The 23448-nt window shown below is 56.9% G+C and overlaps 1 protein-coding gene across 3 annotated transcripts in view; it reads left to right on the top strand.

Moving 5' to 3' along the window:
- The window catches only part of SEPTIN5 (septin 5), a 54353-nt gene that overhangs the window by 27252 nt on the left and 3653 nt on the right, over positions 1–23448 (top strand). Inside the window, exons 1-10 of one of the 3 annotated variants that reach the window (XM_063350946.1) lie at positions 11490–11689; positions 16668–16764; positions 17300–17386; positions 17955–18078; positions 18251–18385; positions 19020–19137; positions 19466–19567; positions 19702–19798; positions 21119–21254; positions 23164–23266. In XM_063350946.1, coding sequence (XP_063207016.1) covers positions 11600–11689; positions 16668–16764; positions 17300–17386; positions 17955–18078; positions 18251–18385; positions 19020–19137; positions 19466–19567; positions 19702–19798; positions 21119–21254; positions 23164–23266 — 1089 coding nt within the window. In that variant the 5' untranslated portion in view covers positions 11490–11599. The other 2 variants (XM_063350947.1, XM_063350948.1) reach the window with 2 other exon arrangements.

The following is a 23448-nucleotide window of genomic DNA, read 5'->3' on the forward strand; positions in this document are numbered from 1 at the left end:
TGTGGCTGAGCTCGTCTGACAGCACCAGGCTGCAGTGTGTCCCCACTCTCTGCTTGGGCTGGAGCTGGGGAGCTGGGGGACGAGCGCAGTCCCATGTGGCTCGTGCCGTACCCCGCTGTTCACTCAAAGCCGTTCCTGCCAGGTTTGTTCTTGCAGGGGAAGGAGGGAGGGTGGAGGGTTCAGATGGCAGCTGACAGGGAGGCAGAGACTGATGAAGTGTTGAGTTCTTAATGGGGAACATGCTCCCTTGATTTGGGTTTCCCTCCCCACCCATGCCGCTCTGTTTTAGTCTGCGGCACAGTTTTGCGAGCAGCTTGAGAACGGAAGTGATTTCAGACTGGAGGTGACCTCATCCGTCTCCAGCTCCAAGGTGGAGCAGCATTTGGAGCCGCGGCCACAGCTTACACTGCTCTTTGAATGACGCAGGCGAGGGGCTGGGGCTGCCGGAGAGCCCTGTGCTCCCTACTCAGCAGAGTGCTCCTGGCGCGCATGGGGCAGGACCTGGCCCCGAGACCTCCTGCTGTCTGCCAGCCCCCCGAGTGTGGGTGTTGGTAAGGCACAGCTCCAGCCCTGCGAGGTCCTGGCGTCTCGCCCCAGTTACCAGGATTTGAGGATGTTTGGTGATGTCTGAGCTGTTGTGCTGCTCTCGCCGGTGGCTGTGACCTCTGCAGGGAGGGGACAGGGGTGCGATGTGGCCCCTTTTGTGCTGGTGGGGGGAACAGCCCTGCGGAGGAGCAGCAGCCGTGTTGGGAACCAGCCCGGTGCGTCTGCTCGAGGAAAGGGTGTACCTGGGCGCTGGGCTGTGGCACAGGCTGCCCCGCTGCCAGGCTGGGCGAGTGGGGATGGCGGTGCGGTTTTTTGTCTTTCTGTTCTCATCTTGCTGCGTGCTAGAGTGGGGGAGAAGTAGGAAGGAGAAGAAGACAAAGCAGGGTCCAAAAAACACAGTTGGACAAGAGGCCTTTCTGGAAATGGCACGTATTGGAGCAGTTTCCTGATGAGAAGTTCAGGCCTGTCCTGCAAGGTGCTGAGCCGTGCCCGGCTGGAGGACGTGCTCAGTGCCATCGCGTGTTGGTGCAGGGAGGCACTGAAGGATCCCTGCTGGGATCTTTGTATCCGAGGGCCCTGTGGATCAGTGGCAAAGGGGATCAGAGCCCTCCCGGAGACTTTGCTTTCCAGGAGCGGAGATGTCAGTGGGAGCGCTGAGCATCTGGAGCGTGGGGTGGGAGCCAGCTGGAGTGTCATCTCCGGGTCCCAGGCAGTGGTGGGGAGCTCGGGAGACCACAGGCAGACGCTGCTTACAGAAACTAACAGAGAATTCTCCTGTTCTCCTTCCTGACATGGCAAAGGGTCCTTCTTTCCCCTCCCTCGATGTCTGCTACTCTGTCACGGATACAGTTTTCTCTTGCGCTGTTGGAGCCTGGAGTCCTTGGGCTCTGCCGGTGTCCAGGAAGCCCAGCTCTACTCTGGCTGCTGGAGCTGGTGCCGGGCGCAGCTCTCCAGTAAATGACCTCTCCACTTCAGTAAATGACCATGTGCTCCAGTAAGGACAGCTTCCAAGCGCCGTCTCGCAAGCTGTGTGGGGGAGTCCAGCCACTTCCCCTTAAGCCTAGTTGTCTTCTGGCTTGAGCTCAAGCTGAAGAGATGCTGGGCTGTGGCGGGCTACGGGTGGGAAAATAAATGCCGTCTTTTCTCATGTCCCTGTGGCTGTGGAGGAAACTCCCTGTAGCTGGGTAGGCAGCATTGGAGGGGGATAAGTTCACTGGAGGAATTTGCTTTTCTCTTGGCCTCATCCCAGGTGGTATCAAGACTCTTGCTTGGAGATAAATCTTCTCCCACCACTGCTAAATAGGGAGAGTTTAACCATTTGTGGGATCTAGGAAGAGACTTCGCCAGGCCTCCTGCCCCTCTTCCCTGTTGCACTGGGAGCAGGGACTGGAAACAGATCCCATCATGACTGTGTCACGGTGAGGACAAGAGTTTACAGTCCTGTTCTCCTCTTTTGAGTTGTCTCCATACCTGTATGTGATGGAACAATCTGAAAGTGCATGGACAAGCAGGGATTTTGCACAAAAATGTCCCTTTTGTCCCCTCCGCTCAGCATCCCGCAGCTGTGCCCATGACTCTGGAGCGCAGCGGCAGGTGACTGTGGCCGGCTGGGTGACAGAGGAGCTCTGCAATGTCTGTGAGAAGGGTTTGGGTCAGCAGAGCCCCAAGGGAGGCTTGTGCTGCCATCGGTGGTGCCAGGGCTCGCTGCTTGGCAGGGCTGGGGACCTTGGCAGTCCCCTGCCATCTGCAGCCTCCTGTGTGTGAGCCCCAGCAGCAGCCCAGAAAGGGGCCATTGAGCCCCGAGCCCGGCCTGTTGCCGGAGTCAGGAGGGCACAATAAAGAAGATGTGTCCGGGTGGCAGCGGGGAATGGGCTCGTGTGTCAGGAACAAATGAGCCTTTGTAGCAGGCGCTGCCTTCAGCGGGAGGTTTGTCAGCTCTGGAGCTGGGATGCTGGTGCGGGGCTCCGTGCCCAGCCCCGCTGTGCTGCTCAGGCCCACCCCGGCCAGGGCTGACGGCAGCCTGCTGGCGGGTCGCTGCCTCTTCCAGCACTGTGGGAGGTCTTTGCGCAGGTCCCGCTTGCCCAAGCACGGCTCTGCCCGGTGGGCTGAGTAGCTGCAGGAGGCAGGAGTCTCCTAGGTGCCGTGTGTCCAGGCTGCGTGTGTTCTCCGCAAGGCATGAAGTCCCCAGGAGCAGCCTCAGGCTGACTGGGACAGGGCTGTAATGGACCAGGATGGCAATGGCACCGTATCTGGGGCTTTGGGTAGAAGTGTCTCTTGGGAAGAGCTGGGCAGAGCAGGGCTGAGTGGGACTGCTGGGCAATACGGGACAGCAAAACCAGGCTGGGGGAGTGAGGGAAGCTCCTGTGCTGCGGCTGTCACACTGGATACGCTGGTTACAGGAGGATGCGCGTTAGAGAAAGCTGTCTTTTCTGGCTGTTGAGCACGGACTTGAGCTCTGTCTCTTGGGGTTCCTCTCCCCTGGCCGCTCTCACGTCTCTGGTTGCAGCGGCGGTGCCGCAGCGGAGCCGAGCGTGGCCGTGCTGCGGGAGGTGCCTGTGGGGTGGCCCAGAGCTGCCCTCCTCGGGGTGCCGTGGTTGGTGGTGGGGTACATCAAACCACAGACGGGGCGAGAGGCCGGTGATGGGATTGGGGCAGTAGGACATGGTGGGGAGGATCCCCTCCATGAAGCTGTGCAGGATGCTCTAGGCTTGTGATTTTGTGGCAGTTTTGTCCAGCTGGTGGCTGCTACTGCGGTATCACAGTGTGCTACTGCTGCTGCTTTTGTTCATGCTATGTCCTGATGTTTCATCCTTTCTCACCTAAGAGCACTGTTCTCCAGGAAAACTCAGTTATGCTCTCTCAAAGCAAGACTATGAAGATTTTGTTGGGAAGGAAAGGAGAACTTAGAGCACGTTCTGCCGCTCTCTGCCATGGTTGCGTATCCAGCACAGGCACCGGCTCTTCCAAAGGGAGGAATCGCCGAGGGCAATTGCAGGGCCCCGGGGGCAGCCTGAGAGGAGCATAATGTCTCTTCTGGCTCTGCAAAACAGTGTGTGCTCAGAGAGGAAGCAGCAACCGCAGGAAAAGGGTAGTTGCCGAACACAAATTGCCAAGAATTAAGCAATATCTGTTTCAAAGCATGAAGCCTCTGGTTGAGCAAGAGGGCTGCCTTCCCTGCCAGGGCAGGTGTGACCGGTAAAACGAGGCAGCGGAGTCCTCCCGCTGGGACTGTGCTGGGCTGGGACTGTGCGGGCACCGCTGGCACCTCCTGCCCCTCTTTGGGGGGTGGGTATGTGGTTGCCCCAGGCAACGTGTACATAAAAATGAATACATGGAAAAGGAATTTAGGTAAAGATTTCTCCACACAGCGTGATTGCTGCAGCACCCTGATATAGAAAGAAAGAGGGATTGGTAGCTGTTAATTCTGGGACCCTGGCTTATCAGTGGCAGACTCTTTTTGGCTTTGTAGAGGGCAGATGAGAGATGTGGGCAGAGCTTAGCCGAGCCCTCCCCTGCTGCGGTGCCACACGCAGCAGTACGGCAGCGTGGCTGTGCTGGCTGCTGGGAGCAAGCTCTCTGTGCCCCCAGGGAAGTAGCCTGTGGGTGGGTGTATGACGGAGCTTGATAGCAGAGACAAAGTGGGGGGCTGCATGCCCCCCAGGTGTGTGCTCTGCGCAGAAGGGAGGTGCTGGGTCACCCAGGGGAGGGGAATTTGGAGGGTGTCTGTCCCAGCCGGCTGGCCGTGCGGTCCCTGTGCTCAGGAGAGCAAAGTCTCTCTGGAGTCCTTTGCTCTGTCGCCGCTCCTGCGAGCCAGCACCTAAGTGGAAGCAGATGGCGTCATCTCAGCGGTTAGTAGGAATCTCACACTGCTGCAAAACTGCTAATGAAGTTTGGGGCCGGACCGAAGCAGACCGGGGCTGCTGCGCTGGCGGGACATCCTGGCTGGCGGCTCTGTGCTGCGGTGCCTGTTGTCACCTCTGCAGAGCACTGTGATGCTGAGCCGAGCTCCGAGGCTGACAAGCTGCGGTGTCTCCTGCAGCAGCCCCAGGCAGGGTCTTCATCTGGGTACCACAGAGCCATCAGGACCTGTCTGTGTCCATCAGTCTTGGTAAATAATCCACACGGGCATCCTTACTGTGAGTGCCAGGCCTTGCGTATCCCACCTGCCTTATGGAAGGGCACGGTTAGCTTTCTGGCATCCAGCACAAACTCTTCTGAGACTCTGAGCCAGATAGTTCTCCATCCAAGAGGGTCTTTCGCTCGGTTTCACTACAAACTCAGACTACTTACTCTCATTTTTTCCCTGCTGGTCAGCATCTCTGATAAGGAGAAGCAACACTCAGCAGTTACTGATGGTTACTCTTAAGCTTGGAAGAAACTTTGTTTAAATTCCCTTTGACAGGCAGCACAATTTGATTTGATTTTCCATGACTTGAAGTTTTCTGCCGTCATCACAGCATGTAACAAAACGTGAAGCTGCAGTCGCGCTGCAGGGCGCAGAGGTGTGAGTTGTGTGGCAAAGGTGCAGCCAGGCTTGGTGTTCGCTGCAGCGAGGAGGTGGGGGAGAGGGGAGAGAAAGGTGTTGGAGAGCATCCCTTCATTCCCGTTGTGGTTATTCTGACGGCATCCTCCCCATCTGCGGCCTCAGTGTCTGCGCTGGCAGGGTACCGGGAGCCGGTGTGAACGCTGGATGGCCGCACCACCACCAGGAGCTGGGGAACAGTCCTGATCCCCAGCCTCGCTCCGTTAGCCCGAGCTCCCGAGCCTTGGGCTGTACAGAATTTTGACAGTGTTTAAGTGTGGGACTAGCATGGCCGTTTGCTGCCTTGCAGCGCTCACCTTGTCGTCTTCTTTCATGCGGCAGCCTGCCAGGCTGGTCAGGGCTTCAGGTACCAGCACGGCTTCCCAGACAGCCACTGCCTGGTGGCAGGGGAGAAGGACAGACGTCTGTACGCTCAGTGGGGATCTCTGCGGGTACTTCATCTGGGCACGCGCTCCTGTGACACAGACAGCTCTGATTTACCCTGGTCTCGTCATTGCTCCATCTCTTCCACAGGTTTCCTGCAGGAGAGTGTCACCTCTTTCCGAGAGCATCTCACACCATTGCTGATAATCAGGTGTACTTCTTTAGGCCCTACCCAAAAGGAGTGTTTTGCACCACTGCTCATAAATTGAGGTGTGCTGCAACCCCAGGGCAGCTCATTGCTTCCAGTTGCCAACAATATCACACTCGTTCTAATCGCGCGCATTTTCTGTGTCAGTCGGGAGAAGGGGCAGGGTGCAGGTGTGGGAGGGAGAGCCGCGTGTGCCAGACTGAAAAGGACAAATACTCCTGCAACGAAACGCTCGAACTGTTGCGCAGCTCGCTCTGCTGTTTATATTGACCCAAGAGCAACATCCAGGGGAGGAAGGGAGCAGAATTTGCCTCTGACTAATGCTGCTGGATTGTGCAGGGCTGCGGGGGAACTGCCAGCCAGAGAAACCATCAGGAGAAAAAAGGAAATGGAATCTAATTATCCATCTGCAAAGACAGACACTAGTCCCGACGCGGGGCCCAGCCCCGGGCAGGCTGATGTGCGCAGGGAGGTTTGCGCAGATTGCTCGTGTGGCGGGTCTGGGAAAGGGGTTCCCGAGGGTCCCCTCTGGGATGGCAGATGGCCGAGCACGCATCACGGGGAGACGGGTAAGGGTTTGCCGGGGTCGCTGGCCCGTGCGGGGCTCCAATGAGCAGCACTTTGCAGCGGGATATGGCCGTGTCACGTCCTGCTGGAGGTGGGGCTGGGGCAGAGCTGCGCAGAGGCCACGGGAGGAGGGTGAACGCCTGGCGCCCTCTCAGTGGGCTCCTCTCCCTCAGGTGGGCTGGTGGTGCAAGGCCGAGGTGAGGGAGGTCCCCGTGCGCCTCTGCCACCTCGATGAGCCTGCACAAGGACTGTGCTTCGTGCTCTGCAGAGCGACTGCGCGGGGGCAGCTGACAGAGGGAGGGGGCTGAGAGGCTGGACCTGGGGTCTGAGCGCTGGATGGAGACCTGCAGGAGACCCCCCAGGAAGGAGGAGGTGCTCTGCATCCTTGCCGTGGGAGGCAGAAGTCCGTCTGGCCTTGGAGGGAGCCTTCTGCAGAGCGTTTTGGGGTTATTCCTCGCGCAGGCTGGGGCTGGCTCTCTACTCCTTGGTGTCTCCCAGGACTGAAGGTTGTTTTAGAGAGCTGCCTTTTTTCCCGTTAACTAATGGAATTAAAAACGATCTAGTGAGCTAAGAGCGGGCTCATTCTCCTCTCTTGTGGGCATCAGCTACTGCTAAAGTTATGTAATTGTAGCTGGGAGACCGGGACAGAGGTTGGGACCTGTCCCAAGACAGTTGGCTCGTGTTCTCCCAGTATTGTTCTCAGGAGCCTGCTGGGAGGACGGCAGGGTTATGAAAAACCTCCTTACACAGCTGGGACTGTCCGTGAGATGGGCGTACTGGGGATGAACCAGGAGCATCCCTGCTTGGGTGGAGCATCCCTTTTCCAGCCTTATTTGTCCGCTGCCTTGCTGGCCCTGGTCCCTGCTCGGTGTGCCGTTTGCAGGTGTAGTGCCCCAGCCTGGACTGTCCTCCCCGGCGATGCCCTCGGACTTGCCCCCGCTGGACCAGGCTGAGTGTCTCGGGATGCTCGGGGCCGTGATGTCCTCTCCAGTTTGGGATTCAGCCTCTTTGGTAGACAGGCCTGATCCTGCATCCCTTACTCACGTGAGCAGTCGTCTCTATTCCAATGGGACTACTCGGTGAGTAAGGATCGCAGGATTGGGACCACTACCTGTAACTTTAAAATGGACCTTCTGTAGGATCCTGTCCCCACCCTCTTTCTGTTCATGTATGTTAATGTGCATCAAGAGCTTCCAAAACTGCTGATGCTCTTGTCATTTGGATGGAGAAGCTGAGAGCTGGAGAAGCAGTGCCCTTCCATTTCTGAGGATAAATCACCATTATTTTCCACCCTCTCCCTCCAAAGGGCTCCTAGCCCAGCCAGTTTCCATGCCGTGGAGCAATGTGTACCTGTTTGTCTCCCAAGCGTTCCTGTTCCCAGCTTCTCGGGGCTGTCAGGGCTCTGCTCTGCCTCTCTCTGCTTTTCCCAGCTGTGGCTCCGAGATGAGAGGCAGGGAATCTGTTTAAGCCTGATTGGTGCTGCAGAGCTGGGGGATGAAGCAGAGGGAAGGATGAGCAGTGGTGGTGCAGAGAGGCTGCTGCAGACCTTCCTGCGCCGCCTGGTTTCTCCTCCCTGAACAGCCTAAATTTGGAAAGCTCTGTCCTTTGCTACAGTTTCGAACGCGCTCGCAATTAGAGGTGCCGGTGCCTGCGACCCTTGGTGAGGCGGAAGCAGCGAGGGTCGGGGGTTTGATCTGCACGTCGGTTTCTGGCTGGCCCTGGCCAGGGGGAGCCGCCGTAGGAGACCCCGGTCCCATGGGAGCCGCTCTTCTGTGGGTGGCTTCTCCCTCACGTGGAACGTGTGGGTACGGCACCGGGAAGGGCTGGCTGGAAGCGGCTCCTCCTGGGCTTCTGTGGAGGGGAGAGCAGCCCTGCGGTCCCTGGAAGAGTCCCAGCCAGCTCCACCTCTGCCCAATTTGTTACGTTTTGCAGATTATTCTAAATGAGGAGCGGAGGAGCTGGGTGAGACAAGAGCTGTGAACTTGCTCCAGAGGGAGTCACGAGTTTAAGTACGTGGGAGGCAATTTATGGTCATTGGTCCTTTTTCAGAGCTGGAAGTGCAGGCATCGCGTGAGTCACGCAGTGCCTCTTGGGACTCGTGAGGTACTTCAAGTGGAAGCAGGGAGCACAAATACCTTTTAAATGGAATTTGATAGATTTCTGGAGGGATTATGTGACAAAGCAGCAGTGATCCTTGAGCGGAAATTAAAGCTTGACCTGCTGGGTAGGGAAAAGAAAAGACAGGAGATCTGGTTGCTGTGTTGCTCGTGCTTGTGGCACTGTACGTACAGGAGATTAATCCAGTGCTTTGGGCTTTCTGCAGTGCTGGTCTGGCTTCTTGCTTCTGAGAATCAAAGGATGAAGCCTGGCTAAAGTGCCAGGACTCTGGTGCTCCCAGTAACCCCTTAGAGCCTTGTTTGCAAGCTCAAGGTTACATTAACAATCAGAGTTTAGATCAGCAAGGCACTTTCTCTTGGGTCAGGGCAGCAGGAACATCAGGGTGCGTGCGCAGCTCTGCTGGTGATAGAGCAGGGGAGCCCCAGCCTCGTGGGTTGGACGTCATGTTTCTAGTTGGAGGAGCAGGCGGGGGTTTATGCCGGGCATTTCCAGGGGCTGTGTGGAAAGGGAGGGGGCAATCAGGAAGGTCAGGGGCAAAATAAGGCTGGCTTGGCTCTCCTTGGGAAGTCTGCACATGGACCAGCCTGAGCCAACGGCTCTGGGTGTGTCAGGCATCCCATCTGTGGGACACAAACGCATCCTCTTCTTGGCCCATCATTTCTGGTTTGGTGACTGGGTAGGAGAGGAGCCAAGATGAGCATCTGTAGGAGACTCAGAGAAGGCTGAGTATGGGACCAGTTGACCCTCCTTCAGCATTTTGAAAGCCACAGTGTTGGCCGTGCAGTCTTTAGATGCTCTCCGTAGCCAAGACCTACCCTTCTGGGTTTCTTTTCCTAATCTGCACTCTGCGTTGCTGGGCATGGCCTCCTGGCTGGACTTCCTCCTGGCTGCCCGTCCTGAGAGCGAGTGTGAAGTGTGAGAGCTCAAGGCGCTCAGGACACAGTAGCTCCTTGTTCCTCTCTGCACTGTCAGCACGGCTCCTGGGGCCATGAACAACACTGTGGTTTTGTTGCAACCAAATCACTGTTGACTTCGTCTGTGAGCCCAGCTCAGAAGAATGCTCTGATTTGGTGCAGTGGGCTGGTGGGGACACAGCATGTCTCCATGTACCCGTGGAAGATGCTTGTGGTTGGTGGCCATGTGGCCTGTGGTCCCCAGACAAGGGTTTACCAAGCCATGAGAATTCATGGGGGATGGAGAGGGTTTGCGTGCAGCTATTGGGGTTTATGGTGCGGAGGGACTGGTGAAACCTCTGCATTATCTCAAGTACGTTTGGATGCATCTTCGGTCTGCCCGGTGCAGATCAGTGGGATACTTTCATTGCTCCTCAGCCATGTACAACCTGCAGACCCCAGTGGTGGAATCCTTCAGTCAGGAAAGCAGGGGTTAGCTATTGTGAATCTAGGAGAAAAAAAAGTGTCATGAGTGTGGCCTGACCTAACCCTGGGCTGGGAGGATGTTGTAGGATTATCCTCTCCCTGAGGAATGAGCAATTCTGCAAAGTGGGGGCAGAGCCACACAACAGGGACGTGTTCCGAGAGGTGGCAGTTCTTGTCACACCTGGATCTCACTCCAGGGCTTCTGTTTGACTGTTACATGTGGAAATGGTTGGGAACAAAACCCGATGGCTGTAGTTTAAGGATGCTGCTGGCAGAACAAGGTGGTTTGGAAAAGGGCTTCATGCATGCAATATGACAGCTGACGTATGGCTGGAGTTTTCCTGCTCTGGGAGTGTTTCGCTGTTCTCCGTTTATTTTTCTCAGCCTTTAGGACCACATGCCTGCAACTTCTGAGGTGGCCTTCCCTCAGCTTGCAGGATGGCAGCATAGGTAAAACACTGCTCTTTTTCCTTCTTCTTTCCTTTTTTTCTGGCACGTGGTGTGTTTCTAAGACCTTTCCACTCTCGCAGCTGCCCCCAGACCTGAGGCCACTGGAGACCTTGCAGTGACGTGGTACTTTATAGCAGAACCTGGTGTGGGCCACGCTGGGGGTGCGCAGTGGAGGCCCTGGGTTATGGCCTGAGGTGACCAGGACAGACCCCGCTGACCAGGTGCTCTCTGGAGCAGCTGCCGGGGACCCACGGTTCCCAGAGGAGCAGCGGGAGCTGTGGCTGGGAGCAAGGCAGGAGCGCGGCAGCGGTCGGCGTCCTCTCCCGTTTACGAGCAGAAAGCTGCTCAGGAACCCGTGCGGCAAGTGGCAGGTTCCTCCGGCACCACCGGTGTTGCCATCTTTTGTGACTTCATTATATGCGCTGTGATATTACCCCCCAGTTTCTGGTCTCATGTGATTACAGGAGACGATCAGCTTTTGTCTGTTTCAGATAAATTCCCCTTCAGTTTCTCTGGCTGCGTAGGCAAGCTGGGAAGTGGGGCTGGTTCAGCATCCAAACTTGAGCTTTGAATGACTTTTCTGTGCATGCCAGGCCATTGCTGGGCTGGGTACTTGTGCTTAACAAACACACAGATACTTCTTCACTTTGAAATGTCTTCAAAGCTGGAATGGTTGTGGTAAGGTCCGGAATACATCAGCTGCTGTTCCAGTTGGATTCAGCGGTGAGGCTGCACTACAGCCTGGGCTAGACAGCGCCTGGACCAGCACCACGTGGAGGCAGATCCACATTAACCAGGACTAGGGGCTGGGGGTTAAGTTTGGACCCAGCTTTTTGGGAGCTTTCTGGACCCTGTAGACCTTTGCACTCACAACCAGAAACACCACGTTTTCACCAAGAACAGGTTTCCTTGCAGCAAACCTTTGCCTCGGCTGCATCAGCTGGGATATTTAAGAAATCCTCCAGCTGAATAAGCCCGTCTGACAAAAGGAGTCAGCCTCATGGCTGGGCCAGCATCCGGTGCGTGCACAGCCTCCCCGCGGGACACTGGCGGAGCGAGAGACATTGCGGCCGCGGTGGCTTTTGTCCTGTCCTTGCTGGCAGGCTCCTCCCGCAGCACAGGCAGGAAATCCCGGGCAGCTGCCGTGGGAGCTCGCTCGCCTCTCCTCGCCTCTCCTCGCCTCTCCTCGCCTCTCCTCGCCTCTCCTCGCCTCTCCTCGCCTCTCCTCGCCTCTCCTCGCCTCTCCTCTCTCCTCCTCGCCTCGCCCGGCTGCTGCGCTGAGGCCAGCCGAGCCAGCCCTGCGTGTGTGTGCATGCGTGGGCGGGGGGGCTGCCGCATGGGTTTAGTGAAGGCTGGGAGGGAACACATGGGTTGGGTTTTTTTTTTCTTGGCCCGCGGTGGCTGTCCGTCCTGCCGGCCGCGGTTATGGATTCGATCATTATCCAGGAGCGGTTAGTGGAGCGGCTGCTTTCTCCCCGGACTCAGGCACAGCGAAGCCACCCGGCCAAGCTGAAGGTACGGGATGTATTTATAGCGCCGTGCGAGCCGGGGAGCAGCAGGGACAGGAGGGGGAGGATGGTGCCCGAGCAGATGTGTGCGGCAGGAGATGGGGGCTCTGAGGAGCAGAGGAGCGGAAAGACGCTGGTAAGGGGGAGATGGTGGGGACAGAGAGGAGGGAGCAGCCCCCGGCAGCAGGGCCGAGGGGCGCGTTGGACAGCTGGGAGATGCACGACATGTTTTCATGTGGTTATTTGATGCAGTGATTCCCTCTCTGAATGGCGTATGTGTGCTTGGGGGGGCTCAGGGCAGGAGGTAGTGCTGCATGTATGCCCAAACACAGCCTGGTCTGTGCTATCATGTTAACGCTGTGCTTCGCTCGCTCGTTTTCCTTCTGCGGCAGCAGATGCTGGTGGGCGAGTGGTTTTGCTGATACTGCCATGCTCAGCCCCAGGCCCGAGGCAACTGATGTACTCGGGAGATGCCCCGGGGGCCGTTCGCGTTATGAATTTGTGCAGCTTTCTGGCAATTAAAGGAAGTGAAGGGTCTGCTTCTTCTCTGGGGCTGGGCTGTGCTGGTTCGTGCAGACATGGATGTGGCGGCCGTGCCTTGCCAGGGGGAACGGCTGGAGGAAGGGCTGCCCAGGAGGGGGCTGGAGGCTCTAACACCCAGAGGGACCCCCCCAAAGAGGTGGAGGTAGGGGCAGAAGCTCCATTGTTTCTGGGCTTTGCTCCAGACCTGGGGTAAGGCTATTCTTCAAATTTTCTGTGGTCCCATGGTGTTTCATTTTAGCCCTTTTGAATATACCCAGCCAGGCCCCATTTATCCCCGGGCTGAATGGTGAAGTCACACGAGATCTGGGTTGGTTTAAACAGCACGTCCACCAGGGAGGTGAGGAGGGAATCGGGAACGGCAGGAGCGATGGAGGCCGGGCTGTATGCCCTGCCTTGGAGGTACAGGCAGCCCTGCGGGCACCTCGGTGCGATAGATCTCTCCTCTGTCCAATAGATCCCGAATGTTTCTACCCCTGACAGGAACAGGACTTGAACCCACCAGTGCTTTGTTCCTTGGCTTGAACTCCCGGGGAGAGCCTTGGCCACCTCGGCCAGGTGGTGGTGGATGTGAGGACACGGCATGTTGCTGTGATGTCCGGTGAACCAGCGAGCATGTGCCGAGAGAGAACAGACGTGTTGTGCTCGCCCTGGGGTGCTTTGGTTTGTCGCGGTGCCCCAAAGGCCATCCATATTACTTGGTGGCCTCCGCTGCGGTTTGTGGGGCACGTTCCCAGGCGCGTGGGAGTGGGATGCCAGTGGGAACAAAGGCAGCAGGTGGAGGAGGCGGTGGGAGAGGGGCTCCTCCTGCCGAGCGCCGTGGGCTGGGCTGGCCGGGGCCTCTCTGACAGCTGGGGCTGCGAGGGAAGCGCCGTCCAGCGACCGGCTGTGCCAGCCCGGGCCAGCTCGATGGGAGCTGGCTCGCCAGGGTCAGGAGCATGCGAAGCGGGCTGTGATGCCTCCAGGAACTCCCTCAGTCGAAGTCTCTCGTCTAATTAATGGATTTTAGCTTTTCATAACCCAGAAAGCCCCCTGCCTCCTTCAGTAGCCCTTGCAGCCCTCTCCCCCCTTCAGCGCTCTCCATCCCGTGCATTGCTGCTCTGCAGATAAGTGTCCATGTTGGGTCCTAACGAAGATGGTGGGTGGTGTAGAGCTTTGAGCAAGGCATCCTTAAGCGCAGTGTTGATGTTGTCACACTAGCGGAGATGGTGGCACATGCCTGTCACAGTGCCCAAACATGGCTGGGAGGGGAACACACATTGGGTGTCTCAAAGCCAAGATGAGGAACCGTGGGTCTAGGCTGGCCGTGGTGCAGGGACCACGCTGTTGTTCCTGAGAGAAGGCTGTTAGAAGGGCATCCCTTTCCACAGTTTCCCCTGCATCTCTTGCCTTCGCCCTTGGCAGACACACTGCCCACTGGCTCCCGGCAGGGCTCTGCCGTCTGTCCATGGCCGGTCGAAGGGAGGCACGGCTGGGGACAGAGGGTCTGCCCTGGTGACTCTGGCTGCCTCCCACCGCGAGGGAAGCTCTTCTCTCGCTATTGCGCTCAGCTCCGTGGCCTGAGCCATGGGTAAAGGGCAGTGTCCTGCGCCAGCCGGGATTTGCTCATTTCAAATGTTGTGATTCCAGCGAGCTACGGGAGGTAACCAGAGGTACAGTAAATCCATGCTTTCTTGGTTGGGCTGAACAGAAACGAGAGAGCAAGTTCAGCCAGTTACACTTGGCTGAAGTAAGCGGAGTTGCAGCAGAGCTCAGCTCCCCGGTGTCTCCATTGTCAGCCCTTAGTCATCGAGGTTAAAAAACAAAGAAAAAAAGAGAAACACACCCGAGCCTCAGCTATGGTTTTATTAGCACGTTCCTAGTACTATTTCACGTGTCACGTCACCGGAGAGAGCAGGTGCCCGTTGTTTTTCCAAATTCTGGTAAAGATCAGGGCAGGTCTCTTCCTGCTCTGACCCAAAGCTTGGCTCCATGGGAAGCACAGGGGAAGATGTTGTGTATTTTCTGCCGCCCGCTGAGCGACAGCGGTCCTTGCACTGCGAGGCACAGGCTGTTACGTGTGCGCTTTGGTTGTGTTCGTGGATGTGTGTCACCGGGAAGCAAAGCAGCCCCCTGGCACTAAGGGACACAGGCTGGAAACAGCCCTCTTATCCTTGTTTTCTTGATCTTGCTATTAGCACTTTTCTCGCCCTGCTTTGCACACCCCGTGTTACCCTTTACTGAGCCTTTTGGGTGGCGGTTGGCAGCGTCCCCCAGGCAGGCATTGCTTTGCCACGTGCAGCTGGTCAGAGCTGCCGGCACTTCTCCCCCCGGGCTCTGGCTGCTGCTCGCTGCACCGCTGCTCTGGGCTGCCCCTGCCTTTAGCTCAGCCATTAGAGCTGCCAGCGGAGCGCTTTGGGTGCTCTAATTCTCCCCGCTTCTCTCTAATTTCATGTGCTCTGTCCCTTGCTGCCTTTCCGGACTGTGGCGTGGTGAAACAGCATCGCTTCAGCCACATTAGCAAGGGGGTGAGGTGAGGGAGACCAGAGCACACGGCCACTCTGTCTGTCAGGGCTAAAGTGACCAAGTCTGAGACACAAACCAAAGCTACTTTCCTAGAAGGCAGTGACCGTGCTAAAGAGCAGAGTCCATGGGCCACGATGGCCATCAGCCATGTCAGTCCCTCCTGAACGGGCAGCTCCAAAGCAGCCGTAAATTGGGAGGAGGCTCTCTGGCCTCCCTGCTCTATGTCCCCATGGGAACTTTGCAGTCTGCCTGGCCGAGGATGGCCGAGGATGCCCACGCGTGTGGACGAGCAGCCAGGCGCTGCAGAGGGCTGCTCGGGAGCAGCATGGAAATGGGTGCAAGTCAGCATTGCCCTAAGCTCGACACCCTGCATTGTAATTTGTGTTTCCTTGAGTGTGTACCCCAGGAGCAGAGACAGTTGAACGTAGGAACAGGGATCTTCCTTGCTGTGCCTGGAGAACCCCTGCGAGAGAGCTGCAGGGGGAGGACAGCCGTATGCTTGAAGGCATCCATGGCCGGGTGGGAGCTGGGGCCAGTTTTGAGGAACTCCTGGCTCTGTGGATTTGCCTGTGGTGTGAATCCCAAGGGTATGTTTATTTTAAGTGATGTTGAAAAGCAGAGTCTATGATGTCTTTAGCTCAAGCATTTGTGAACGGCTGCTTCCCCTTGGGTCCAGCTTGGAAAATATGTGAGAAGGGAGGTGTTTGCCAGGGTCTGTGCCCACCCTCCCTCTGCGATGTGGCCTGGGGAGGGGGATGCGGTGCCATGGGGGTGCGGGCTGTGCGGGCCCCCGGGTGCTCTGCTGGAGGCTGGATGGAGCGAGGAGACGGGCTGTGACCCGCGGCCGCCCAAGCTGCCAGCACCGGCCCGTGTGCTGAGCCCGGCACGAGGGCAGGAGCTGGAGCCTAGGTCTGTAAGTCCCGCAGATGGGCCGAGTTCGCCTTTGGGGATGTACCCGCGCGAGCAGGGTGTGCACCCCGGACACAGCACAGGCTGCGTGTTTGCTCCTGGCTGCGAGATGTATGCCACGCGCTTGTGAAACACACCGTTGGCCATGTCACTCCTTGCGTGGACTTAGTGCGCTTGTAGAGAGCGTGTGGCACGCTTCGGGGGGCTGCGGCTTTTACGTGGTAAGAGAGCGCGGACTGTGTCTGGGGGGTGCTTAGGCAGTAAGTAACACTCCCGTAATACCATATGTATTACCCTCACCAAAAGCGTCCCACCTGTTCTCAATACTTGTGCATCTTCCCACTACCCGTGCTCCTTGAACTTCCGTCTCTTCAGAAATAACAGTAGAGATTACGCAGGATTTCCTCTTACTCAGCCAGGAGTGGCTGTGACACAGCAAGAAATAATCCTGTCTCGGGTCAAACAGAAGCCAAGGCACTGTGCCATCCCCTAGACATGGCTCAGGACACCACAAGCCGGGGGGTGCTAATTACAGAGAGCAATCCGTCGTGTACCGCACGCTTCTCTGGAGAGAGAGATGCAGAAGTGGCTCTGAAAGACCTGGGGAGAGGTGGCTTCGGTGACCCTTCTGTGAGGGGAGCCTGTGACTGTGCAGGAGAAGCAAAGAGTTAGGAAGGTTGTGTGTCAGTCCCAGCCCCAGATGTGCTCTCTGGTGGGAGCGGTGGTGTGCCTTTTCCCTTGTGCTCTCCGTGCCGGGAGGCTGCCGTGAGCTGCCGTGTTGGCTGGCAAGAGCCACCAAGCAGGGCTGTGGCTGGGAGGAGGTGGCCCTCCGTGCCCACCTGCGGGAAGGGCAGAAGTCCCTGAGCCTAGAGGAGGCGCGTGCCCTGCCCTACACCACTGCCAGGGCAGGGACCCACCTCTCCTCCACCCCTCGGCTCTGCCCGGGGGCTTTTTGAGCCCTGTCGCTGTGTGAGGCTGGAGCAGGAGGGGTGGCACACCCTGACCTGCTCCTGTCTGCCTCTGCCCCGCAGGACCATGAGAAGCAGTACGTGGGCTTTGCCACTCTGCCGAACCAGGTCCACCGGAAATCCGTGAAGAAGGGCTTTGACTTCACCCTGATGGTCGCAGGTGAGACTGCCCGTGGGTGGAGGTGGCCGGGCCACACGGTGGGTGCGTGGAGGGGACCAGCTCTCCTCACTTCCCGCAGGTGCTCCCTTGGCGCCTGAATCCTCCCCTCGCTCTGTTCTGGTCCTTGTCTCAGACCTCTCTCTGCTCCCGGCCTGTGGTGCAGTCCCACCGTTTCCCCGGGAGGAACGGCCGTCCCTGACCACTCTCAGCCCGCTCGAGCAAGCACCGACAGCAGCTTCTCCAGCAGAGCGGCTGCTCTGGGTGGCGAAGGCAGGGCCGGCCAGGGACTGAGGGAAGGCAAGGGGAGGGAGGATGGAGGAGCTGGGAAATCACATTTGAACAAGGATTGAGACATCTTGCAGCAAAAGTCCTCCCACTGCTGGAAAAATGTAATGCCCATAAACAGCTTCTGACAGCTCATCTCTCACTTCCTCTGGCTCAGGATTCAAAGCCTAGTTCAGAGTTTCATTTGTAAGTCAATTAGCGGGTCATGTTGCTTGCTTTTCCCTCCTCCCCTTTGCGCTCTGTCAATTAGGAGAGTCGGGTCTGGGCAAATCCACGCTGGTGAATAGCCTGTTCCTGACAGACCTCTACAAAGACAGAAAGCTCCTCAACGCAGAGGGTAAGTTGGGGACAAAGGGGTGAACGGTTCTTGTGCCTGCGGATCTGGGCTGTCCTAAGGACCAGTGCTTCGGTTCCTTGCTTCAGCGGCAGCTGCAGGCGTGGTGTACGGCTCCCAGCCCTCTTGTTGCTCTGCTCTCCTTTGCTGGCACCAGAGGCACCACCACTCCAGCAAGAAGGGTTTGGCTGTGGGGCTCTTCTGTCCTCTGAAGGGGAGGCGAGGCTGCAGAGCAGCACTAGCCCTTTGCGTTGAGATGTTGAGATTTGGTTTTTGTTCTTGGGTGCTGGAGTGTGGTAGCGTTTCCCCTTACCAAATGAGTGGACAAAACGTTCAGAACAGCTGGGCTATGAGCCCTTCAGAGGTTTGTGTGTCTTCTCAGAGTCTGCCTCCCTGCTGCTGGCCCCTCACAGTACCACTCCCTCGAGGCTCCTTAGAGGATGATCAGGGTTTTTTGCAACCCATGTTACTCCCTGTGTTCAGTGATAAGGAGGGAGCCGGCTTGTCGTGGGTGTGAATGGGGATCCCCAGTGTTACGGCCTGGCTTTAACTCATGTATTCCTGTTCAAAGAGAGAATCAACCAGACAGTGGAGATCGTCAAGCACACAGTGGACATTGAGGAGAAGGGTGTCAAGCTGAAGCTGACCATAGTGGACACACCAGGCTTTGGAGATGCTGTTAACAACACTGAGTGGTGAGCAGGCCACCGCTGCCTTCCTCCTAGTCCTTGGCCATGTCTGTTTTCTGTGGGTGCTTCACCGGAAGGGGGTCTGGCAGCAGGAAGGGGACAATGCTGCCTCATAGTCCCTAGGAGACACTGTCCTGTTAAACACATGGTTTTGTTTCGATTGACTTGCCCTTCCCAGCTGGAAGCCCATCACCGACTACATCGACCAGCAGTTTGAACAGTATTTCCGTGATGAGAGCGGCCTGAACAGGAAGAACATCCAGGACAACCGAGTGCATTGCTGCCTCTACTTCATCTCGCCCTTCGGGCACGGGTGAGAGCCCCCACTCTGGGCCCGGGGTATGGCTCAGCCTGGAGGGGAGACCCTTGTGCCCCAGGATTGCCCTGTAGTGGCTCGTACATTGGCAGAGCTGTTGGCACAGGAGAGGAGCCGTCCAGCTGCTCTCCCTCAGCTGAGCATCACACCACCTCCCTCCCCTCGCTGGCACGACAGACTGCCCATGATCCGGCAGAGCGGATCTCCCTCGGGCCTCGCAGCCTTTTTTGGAAATCAGGAGAAATAATGCCATGCAGACTTGTATCTTCCTATCTAGCTAAGCCTGGCTGATGGGTAGGAAAGGGAGTTTTAAGCTGTCTCCTGTCCCTGCCCCTTGCTGGCTGGTGCCTGGAGCAGCCGGCGGGGCCGCGTTGGCTGCCTGCGGCACAGGGCAGCCGGAGGGAGGTATTCGGCCTGCAAGGGGGCAAATACCCAGCCTGTGCCTGTGTGAGACATTCACCAGCTAAAATCTGAGACAGCTTTCCTGAAGATACAGCCCTAGCCGTGGGCTGTCCCAGGCTCTTGTGACAGTGCTGTCCTTTTCCCTTCGTGCCGGGTGGGTGGAAGAGGCTGGAGGGGGAGCAGCCCAGTGTGTCCTTGCAAACCATGTCCTTCCTCATCCCTGCTGCAGACTGAGGCCTGTGGATGTCGAGTTCATGAAGGCTCTGCATGAGAAGGTCAACATTGTGCCCCTGATTGCCAAAGCCGACTGCCTGATCCCCTCCGAGATCCGGAAGCTAAAAGAGAGGGTGAGATGCTCTTTCTGTACAGGGGAGTACCTGATGAGGCGGCAGGCATGGGCTCAGTACGGAGGGGAGATAGATAGATCTCTCTATATAGATACATATAGTGCGTGTGTGTGTATGTATACACGCAGTACCTGCAAATCTAATTGCAGCAGTGCTCTGCTGTGAGAAGGGAGTGGTGTCTGCAGAGAGGCCAGCTCTCTGGCCACATCAAATCCTTTCGCCATCTGTAGGCTATAGCAAACACGTGGTAGCACAAACAGGGAGTAAACCCAGCATCTCTGTATTGTTCAGTGTTGCATCCTTTTGGTTTTGTCTTGCATGGACACAGATCCGGGAAGAAATTGATAAATTTGGCATTAAGGTGTACCAGTTTCCTGAGTGTGACTCTGACGAAGATGAGGAGTTCAAGCAGCAAGACAGAGAGCTGAAGGTAAGGGACCTGCTCAGTGGGGGACTGGCACGTCTGGCTCATGGGTATGTCGGTTGCTTCAAAAGGAGCCAGAGCTGCCCTCTGTGTGCCAAAGGCTTGGGCTGAGCTGGGCTCCGCGATGCCTCTCGTTCCAGGAGAGCGCTCCCTTTGCCGTCATCGGCAGTAACACTGTGGTGGAGGCGAAAGGCCAGCGAGTCCGTGGACGGCTGTACCCCTGGGGCATTGTGGAAGGTAAGCGTGGTGGTGGCTGGGGGCTGGCACCGTGAGCGAGGGGCAGGCAGGGATGGCGGAAGGATAGGCGGGCACTTACAACAGGGATGGCAGGGGGGACCTGCCCTCTGCACAGCCGCGACTGACTGAGCTGCTGTTGGCACATGGCAGGGGACAAGGTCGGGTAGAGACAGAGGCGCTGGGACTGCTAACGGGTCTGTTATGGGGGTCTAGCAGTCACCCTGCCTCTGAAGCCATGGCAGACCAAAGAAGAGAGGCGCCGGTGTGAATGGCAGACTGCCTGGGCTTTAATGCACTGGGACGTGGCTTCTTATTAAGGGCAGAGGCTGGGCACTGCCAGTGTAGTTTCTGGGGAGAAGCCATTGCCCTCAGCCAAAATGAATTGCAAACCATCCTGCACGCTGCCGCTCCTGTGTGTGCTGGAGTTGCCAAACTGGAGGTTGTGCTAATGCACAATGCGTTTGTCTCCATCTTCCTTTCTAAAGCGAGAAATGTCATAAAGCCCATGGGCAGAACAACCCTGGAACGGCTTTTGCTGCCGTTGCTGCCTCTCCCATGCTGGCACGTTGCTTTAGGGTCTTGCAGCTTTAGATCTCAAAAGCCTGTGTGTGCGCTCACGGGCTGGTGCGGCTGCTTGGGCTGCCCCACTGCTGGCTCTGCTCTCTCGCTGGCTCTGGAGGGGTTGTGCCTGTCAGGGCATGGGCATTTGGCAGTGGCATCAATTTTGTGAGAGCCTGGGCCTGACACAGACGGGTTCCCCCATCCCTGCAGAGAGGTTAATGGAGATCACCGTGGCAAGCACACTGCTGCTGAGCACAGACTTCCCTGCAGAGTCCCACAGCGCTGCCTGGCGCCTGGCTGCCCCTGGTAACAGCAGCTCTTCCAGCTCTCCAGACCATTGCTTGCTTATGGCTTTGTCCCTCTGGGGCTGATTTCGCCTATGGGGGCCTTTCGATAGTCCTGAATTCTGAGGAGATGCGCAGTTTGCCTCCAGCACTGGCTCCGCTCACTGTGGTTGTAACAACGAGCATCCCGTGTACCTGGGAGCAACATCCTCTTTCAGGGCTCTGCTGTAGGTGCTTAATTAATCCTCTTACTCAGAAAAAGTCCTGGGAAGCCAGTGACCTCATCAGCCTGGCCTCAGGTCAAGAATCGCACAGCATCATCGAGGTCTGCACTAGGACCAGGGGAGAGTGAGGGGAGGATGAGGAAGGAGGCCTGGGGGAAGTTCTGGTCCAACCTGGAGCTGGGAGGTGAGAAGGGGCTCCCTGGAGAGCGCTGGTGTGACATCCAAGCACTCTCCTGTTGTCGCTTCCACAGTGGAAAACCAGGCACACTGCGACTTTGTGAAGCTACGGAACATGCTGATCCGGACACACATGCACGACCTGAAGGACGTCACTTGCGATGTCCACTATGAGAACTACCGAGCTCAGTGCATCCAGCAAATGACCAGGTGGGTGCCCACTGCTTCAGCCGGAGGTGGCAGGGGTGTCTCACTCTCTGCGCGGCGGGGGTTGCTTTCAGAACGGCTCGTCAGTCAGGAGGCTGTGGGTCTGCTGGGGACATGCTGGGCTGCAGCTTTGGGAATGGCACTGGGAAGTACAATAGCAAATCCAAGCGTGTCTGCCGCAGCCTGAACCCATGGTGGGGATGCTTGTGAGAATCCGTGTTTCTGTCTGAGGATTCCCCATGCAGATCTTGGGAAATAAGCCTGGAGAGTGTTTTGAAGAGCCGCTCCTAGCACTGGCTGGAATACATCCAGCCTGATGCAACAGGGGATAAACCGTCCCTCTGGTGGGTGATCGCTGTGTGCGTTGCCAAAGAGCGAGGCGTTCTGCAGTCTGCAGCTCTGTCCAAATGACAGCATGACCCTTGGGATGCTGCTGTTTCTCAGACAACAGAGCCCAGGCAATGACCAAGGCTCTTAACGCATCTCCAAAGATTTCTCTGCATTGTTTTCCCGTTGCGTTTGATTCTCCATGGTTTTAGTCACAATGCTAGAAAATAGAAGGGAGAACACTCACGAGCTTCTCATTTGAAACCTCTTTTTTACCTTCTTCCTTCCATGACTGAAATACTGGTGACAAATTTTAGGTTTAAGTAGGTCTTGGCTCATCCGTTGTAAACCACCCCCTTCTCTTCCTGCCTGAACCGGCCGGGTCGCTCCGTGCTGCCGCGTTGCAGGGCAGAAACGGCTGCACTTCGCCAGGGAACAGTCCTGCGTGCGTGCAAACGTGCAGGTTGGCGCATTCTGTTCACACGCAGTGTATCTCAGTACTTCTGCATCGCAGATGAGCCTGTCTTTTTGAACACTGAGAATACAGAGTCCAAAAATAACTGTGTTAAATGCTGGAGATCTGTGAGAAGTGTCACAGCTGCTATTTAGGCAGGCTGTGTATGTATTAAAAGAAGAGCACAATGAAAAAGCAATTGCTCAGCTTAAGAAAAACGTAAGTTTGGTACTGTTTCTCATGCCACGGCTAGTGCCTTGCCAGTGAACAAGTCTCATAAAACCACAGCGTGGCCATTTTTAGCAGTGGGATAAGGGTCCTTCTCTAGAGAGACGTTTTGGGAGCAGATCCCAAGCTCCAGGGCTGGAATTGACTCAATAATGAGCCAACGGTGACTCCAAGTGGTGAACGCCTGCAAGTGACATCTTGAATTCCCAGTTTCATCCCAGGTGTCTTTGGGCACTACCACCCCCTCCCCACCTACAGAGAGCTCCTCTGACTTTTGGAAGGAAGTCACCCCCTTCCTCTGTCCCCTGCCTGCCCTCGTGTGCGCCCCCAGCCCTCATCGCAATGCCGCTGCCTCTTGTCCCTCATGTCTCCCACCTCCCGAGTGTGAGGGCTTTGTTATCAGACTCCCAGCAATTAAACTGCTCCTCTGGTTTTGTCTTCCTGGACAAAAAAGGACCATGGTGAACGTGTGGTGCCTTAGGGATGCTCATGGTTTGTGTTGATGCTGTGTGTATGTGTAGGCACGTGCACAGATGAGCCAAAGGAGACCAGAGAAATGGTCTGTAAGTGTCCCTGCTAAGGTCGCCAACACAGTTACAGAAGGTGGTCAGAAACATCAGCTCTTTCTGTGTTTGCTGTCAGGGTAAGCCTGGGTCAGGTTCTCTCTGTTAGCTACCCACAAGCGTCTGGTTTGAAAACTTTTATTGGCCTTGGTCTCATTCTGCATCCAAGTGCATCCCACACCTCTGGGCTAGATTGCCCCACAGCCCCTGCAGCTGGCTGGGTGCATGCTGCCGCGTGGCTGGGAGATCTGCCATCGTGAGTGACAGCCACCGCATGGTGACACCGAAGCCAGCCTGAACCATGACTGACTGCGTTTCTTCCCTCTCTCCGTCTCTCTAGCAAGCTGACTCAGGACAACAGGATAGAAAGCCCGATTCCTATCCTGCCTCTTCCAACACCGGACACTGAGACAGAGAAGCTGATCAAAATGAAGGATGAGGAGGTGAGACCCATTTCTGCCTGGGCCTTCTTGGTGTTGGAGCTGGAATCTGAGGAATTTCTCCAGGATTGCCCCATAGAGGCTGTCCTGTGGCTTTCACTCCTGCCTCTCTCCGTCATGGGCTCCTGGTGTGGAGGACAGAGTGTGAAAGCTGTGGCTTCCTCTGTCAGGGAAACGTGGTTCCA

The sequence above is a fragment of the Chroicocephalus ridibundus genome, chromosome 13 (genome assembly GCF_963924245.1).
Source record: "Chroicocephalus ridibundus chromosome 13, bChrRid1.1, whole genome shotgun sequence".
NCBI lineage: Eukaryota > Metazoa > Chordata > Aves > Charadriiformes > Laridae > Chroicocephalus > Chroicocephalus ridibundus.